Genomic DNA, 5,753 nt, shown 5'->3' on the forward strand with positions numbered 1-5,753 from the left:
CAGTTTGACCTCATACTTTTAGTGTGTTTTCATCTGAATAATTTTTAAATAATTAAATGATATTTTAGGTGGGAAAAAATGGAAAATAAAAATTTATAATTCTTAAAATTCTGCAAACACAAAGTGTTCAGTACAGTAGAAGCAGATACTTTTAGTTATTTAAGCTCAATTTCCCTATTATTTTCAAAAAACATAACCTTTTCTTTTACCCTTCTTTTTGACTGCTGTTGCCATAGAAATTTTATGGAGTACCTGGGCCTTTGTCTCCCATGTAATAGAGGGCAGTTAGCAATAATTCTAAATTCAGAGCACTTTTCTGTTTGTAAATGTAAAAAACGTATCAAAGGGTCCGTGTTAACAAGTGTTCTACTTAGTTTTTTAGCTATCTGCGGAGTATGTTTTCTTTTCATGGAAAAAAAAAAACAAGACTAGATTTGGTATTCTCCGTTATTCTAAAATGAAGCAGAAGCTCTTGAGCCATTTGTGTTATGCCAAGGAAAACATATTGACCCAGAAAGATAATTACAAACAAAAGATTATCTATAGGAATGAATAACAGAAAGATCAGAGAATAGTAAATCATGTCCTCACCGGCATAAACACCCTTCCATTTGGTATTTAAAACTAGAATGTTTGATCTAAAAGGGGACAGAAAGCATCAGAGAAAAATGTTAAAACAGCATCTTAGTAAAAGCTGCTTGTTTCTCTGATTTTTTTTGTTGTTATTGTTGCTGTTGTTTGTTTGTTTTTGAGACAGAGTCTCATTCTTTTGCCCCAGGCTAGAGAGCCTTGGCATAACCCTAACTCTCAGTGACCTCAAACACCTGGGCTCAAGTGATCCACCTGCTTCAGCCTCAGCCTCCCCTGTAGCTAAGACTACAGGTTCCTACCACAATACCCTGATAATTTTTCTATTTTTAGTAGAGACAGGGTCTCATTCATGCTCAGGCTGCTTTCGAACTCCAGAGATCAAGTAATAATCTTCCTGCCTTGGCTTTCCAGAGTGCTAGGCTTACTACAGGTATGAGCCCCTGTGCCCCAGCATCTCTTTCTTTTCTAAAGAATGGAAGAGGTAGCTTGCTTACTTAGAAAATAGACAATTAATTCAGGAGGTGGTCATGTCTCTTTTTTCTTCTTTAAGTTTAGCCTTTCGAGATGGAAGTGTCCCACTTTCCCAATGTACTCAGCTAAAAGAAATAGTTATTTTAACACATTGACTGCCACACTAGAAAAACAATTTGTTTTTCCCTTAGAGTCATGTCAAGAGACTTGTGAGTTATCTATGCTTCAAGAGACCTCAGGCTCAATACAAGTGTAAGTTAAGTACAACTCGTGGCAGTTAATGTGTTAATCTCTCATGATCAGAGATGGTAAGATTAGAGCTAGGTGCAGTGGTGGTGTCTCATACCTATAATCCTAGCATTCTGGGAGGCTGAGGCAGGTGCATTGCTTGAGCTCAGGAATTCAAGACAGCCTGAGCAAGAGCAAGACCCCATCTCTAATAATAGCTGGGCATTGTGGCCGGCGTCTATAGTCGCAGCTACTTAGGTGGCTAAGGCTAAAGAATCCCTTGAGCCCAAGAATTTGAGGTTGCTGTGAGCTAAGACACCACAGCACTCTGCCTAGGTGAAACTCTGTCTTTAAAAAAAAAAAGAGAGCGAGATGGTAAGAGAAGAATCTCTGAAAAGTTCTGAGATCATCCTCAGATTAGATCTATGCTCAAATACAGTGAGAACTCTTTCAGTTCCACAGGTGAGGGACCCTTACTCTCAAGGTGACTTGCACATAATACTTTTTGATTTGTTAATAACTATTTCTTTGCCTCTAGGCACTATGATAATGGCAGTTTAGGATAATGTCCCGGAGACATTAGGTATCATCTGAATCATCAAGATAAAACTAAATCTATAGCTTACTGTAGTGCTATCATTATACATATTAAAATTTAATTCAGAAATCTATATTTGATATATACGTAGTAATACTCTACTAACAAGAATATTTATGGCGGCACCTGTGGCTCAGTGAGTAGGGCGCCAGCCCCATATACCAAGGGTAGCAGGTTCAAACCCAGCCCCAGCCAAACTGCAACAAAAAAATAGCCGGGCACTGTGGTGGGCACCTGAATCCCAGCTACTCAGGAGGCTAAAGCAAGAGAATCGCCTAAGCCCAAGAGCTGGAGGTTGCTGTGAGCTGTGATGCCACAGCACTCTACCAAGGGCAACAAAGTGGGACTCTGTCTCTTAAAAAAAAAAAAAGAAAGAAAGAAAGAATATTTACACCATCATATCTCACTGCTTGACCATATCAGAGAATTTGTTGAAGAGTTCTGTTAGCCTTTCACATCTAACAGCCTCCTTTCTCTCAGTAGGCTCTATTCATCAAAGCCTGAGGATAACGTAAACTCTCTATTTTAACTAAAATATCTTCTGAGGGTGATTTAAGCCCTTTTCTTACTTCTCATCTGCTGCCACCACCTGTGTGCACCCACAACATGCAGTGAATTTCTCATGTCCCAAGCATGACATCCAACCTACTCTGTCTTGTTATATTGACATAGTAACATAGTAAAAAATTGTGAGTATTAGGTCTAGCAAAGAACTCCTACTCTCTGATCTAACTTTGAATGATCATCCATCCTGTTGGAAATATAAATAATAATACCCATTCTTGAAAGTTAGCTATTTACAGGCAGAAAAAATCATATTGTTGAAAATTATACTCTAGTTGTTCATACTGCCTTACATTTATATAGCATTTTATAATAAAAGTCTTTTTCACATTGGTGTTTAATAACTGGATGTAGGCCATTAAAAGAGAAATGATGACTTATCAAATGATAAATCAGATTTATACAGTAAATTGGGGAGCCACAAATGATTTGCAGTCTAGTTTGTAGACATTTTTTTTCTTTTTAAGAATGGCTTAAATCATAGGTCTTGTTATAATTAATGTGGTCAAGTAAATATTTTTAAAAATCCATAATGCTAGTTCAACTATTTAAAATAAAATAATTTTAAAATATTTCATACAGGTATTTAATCAGGAAGGAGAATTCATGTTGAAATTTGGCTCAAATGGAGAAGGAAACGGGCAGTTCAATGCTCCCACGGGTGTAGCAGTGGATTCAAATGGAAACATCATCGTAGCAGACTGGGGAAACAGCAGGATCCAGGTAGATTAAATGCTAATGTGTGTGGTTAGAGCGGTTGGTACTTGTTAAAAGGGAAGAATTGGCTGTCCTCCAAACTGGAATATTTTCTCTCCTCCATTGGTTAGATCATAAGACCATAGAAAATCTCACCAGAAGGACCAAATTAAGCACGACAGAGTAGAAAAAAGGTGCAATACATTACCAGAGTGAAACCCTCCAACTTGGATTTTACAGACTCCTAAAGGGTTCGAGGTTAGAATGCAAGAGAGCCATTGAACAAATATTTTTATTAGCCTCTAACAGAAAATTACCATTTCCCTTACTTATGAATATAAAAACAAGCACAGTTGGCGGCGCCTGTAGCTCAGTGGGTAGGGCGTCGACCACATACACCGAGGCTGGCGAGTTCGAACCCAGCCCGGGCCAGCTAGAACAATGGCAACTGCAACAAAAAATAGCCGGCTGTTGTGGTGGGCACCTGTAGTCCTAGCTGCTTGGGAGGCTTAAACAAGAGCATCACTTAAGCCCAAGAGTTGGAGGTTGCTGTGAGCTGTGACTCCACAGCCCTCTACCAAGGGCGACATAGTGAGACTCTGTCTCAAAAAAAAAAAAAAGACAAGCATAGTAGTTTAATACCTATGACTTTGTAACCAAGAATAATCATAGAAATTTTCATATTAGTTGTGGAAAACATCCCAAATTATCATTTATTTTCATGAGTACTTAAGAATTACAGTAATTCATAAACCTACCATGATTTCTTTTACACAGTATGCACTAATTTTAAAAAGCACCCATACTGGCTCGGCGCCTATAGCTCAACCAGCTAAGGCACCAGCCACGTACACCTAAAGTGGCGGGTTCGAATCCCCAGCCCCCACCCGCCAAAACAACAATGACGGCTGCAACCAGGCTGCAACCAAAAAATAGCCGGGCGTTGTGGCAGGCGCCTGTGGTCCCAGCTACTTGGGAGGCGGAGGCAGGAGACTCGCTTGAGCCCAGGAGTTGGAGGTTGCTGTGAGCTGTGATGCCACGGCACTCTACCCAGGGGGACAGCTTGAGGCTCTGTCTCAAAAAAAAAAAACAAAACAAAAAAAAGCACCCATACTCTATCATAATTTAGTAATCTTGTAATAAACTTTATTTCTGGAGACAAGGTCTCCTTCCTTGGCCTCCATAGTAGCTGGACTACAGGCAAGCATCATTACACTCAGCTAAATTTTCTATTTTTTTGTAAAGGCAGGGTCTCAATATGTTCATTAGGCTAGTCTCGAACTCCTGGCCTTAAGTAATCCTCTGGTTGAGGCCTACAAAAGTTCTAGGATTACAGGCATGAGCACTGCACTTGGCCAATACCCATATACATATTTTTATGTTTCTTATAATCCCATGTATTTTGTTTCATGCATTTAAAAAATTATTGTGCTGAATACGAGGAAGTCTCAAAGAAAATTTTAAAATGTATTGGACTGAATGAAAATGCAAATACAGCATATCACAATTTGTGGAATTTAGCAAGAACGGTGCTGAGAGAGAAATCAACGTATAACAATAAATGCTTATATTAGAATAGAGGGAAAGTCTTAATTCTATAATCTAAGTTCCCAGCTCAAGAAGCTAGAAAGAGAAGAGTAAATCATACTCAAAGCAAGCAGAAGGAAGGAAACAGGGAAGACAGAATCTGAAATCCATGAAATTCATAGTACAAAAACAATAGAGAAAATCAATGAAACAGCAAGTTGGTTCTTGGAACAGATAAAAAAATCAATAAACCTCCAGTAAGACTGACAAAGAAAGAGAAAAGACACAAAATACTGATATTACTACACATATCCTGCAGACATCAGAAGGATAATAAGGGAATTCTGAGAACGCTCTATATACATAAATTTGACAACTTAGAAGAGATGGACAATACCTCAAAAAATTACTAACTTGCTTTCAGTTTTTGGCTTGGAAGAAGCCAAAACAACACTTTCTTCAGTCGTCCCAAATCCAGGTTCTTAAGCCACCAGCTGCCTCCACTGTAAGACTGGAGCAAGACAAAGATGTCTGCTCTCACCGTTCTTACTCAACAGAGTACTAGAAATTCTAGCCACCATAAAAGGAAGAATCCTTTCCTTTTTTTTTTGAGACAGAGTCTCACTTTGTCACCCTCAAACTCCTCGGTTCAAGTGATTCTCTTGCCTCAGCAAGAATGAGAATAGCTGAAACAGTTTCGAAAAAAGTTGGAGGTTGCTGTGAACAGTGTGACACCATGGCACTCTACTGAGGGTGATAAAAAGAGACTGTCCTGTCTCTACCTAAATAAATAAATAAATAAGTACTTTGTTTCCTGCACAAAACTATTAAAATGTTATATAAAATTATCTTCAGATTATGTGTATAAGGTACATATGAAACATAAATGAATTTCATATTTAGACGTGGGTCCTCTTCCCAAGATAGCTTATTCATTATGTATATGCCAATATTCCAAAATCCAAAAAAATGTGAAATACAAAACACTTCGGATCCCAAGCGTTTTGGTTATAGATACTCAACCTGTATAGGTGTCTAACAAGACTGTATCTTGCTTAAGATTCCAGTTGACATCTAC

General features: G+C 38.4%; 1 protein-coding gene across 1 annotated transcript in view; it reads left to right on the top strand.

The window, feature by feature from the left end:
- TRIM2 (tripartite motif containing 2) overlaps window positions 1-5,753 on the top strand; it is a 117,331-nt gene that overhangs the window by 108,090 nt on the left and 3,488 nt on the right. Inside the window, exon 11 of the mRNA XM_023513459.1 lies at window positions 3,035-3,175. Coding sequence (XP_023369227.1) covers window positions 3,035-3,175 — 141 coding nt within the window. The remainder of the gene's footprint in view (window positions 1-3,034; window positions 3,176-5,753) is intronic.

This window comes from Otolemur garnettii, unplaced genomic scaffold (assembly GCF_000181295.1).
Source record: "Otolemur garnettii isolate 467f Iridium unplaced genomic scaffold, OtoGar3 scaffold00041, whole genome shotgun sequence".
Classification (NCBI taxonomy): Eukaryota; Metazoa; Chordata; class Mammalia; order Primates; family Galagidae; genus Otolemur; species Otolemur garnettii.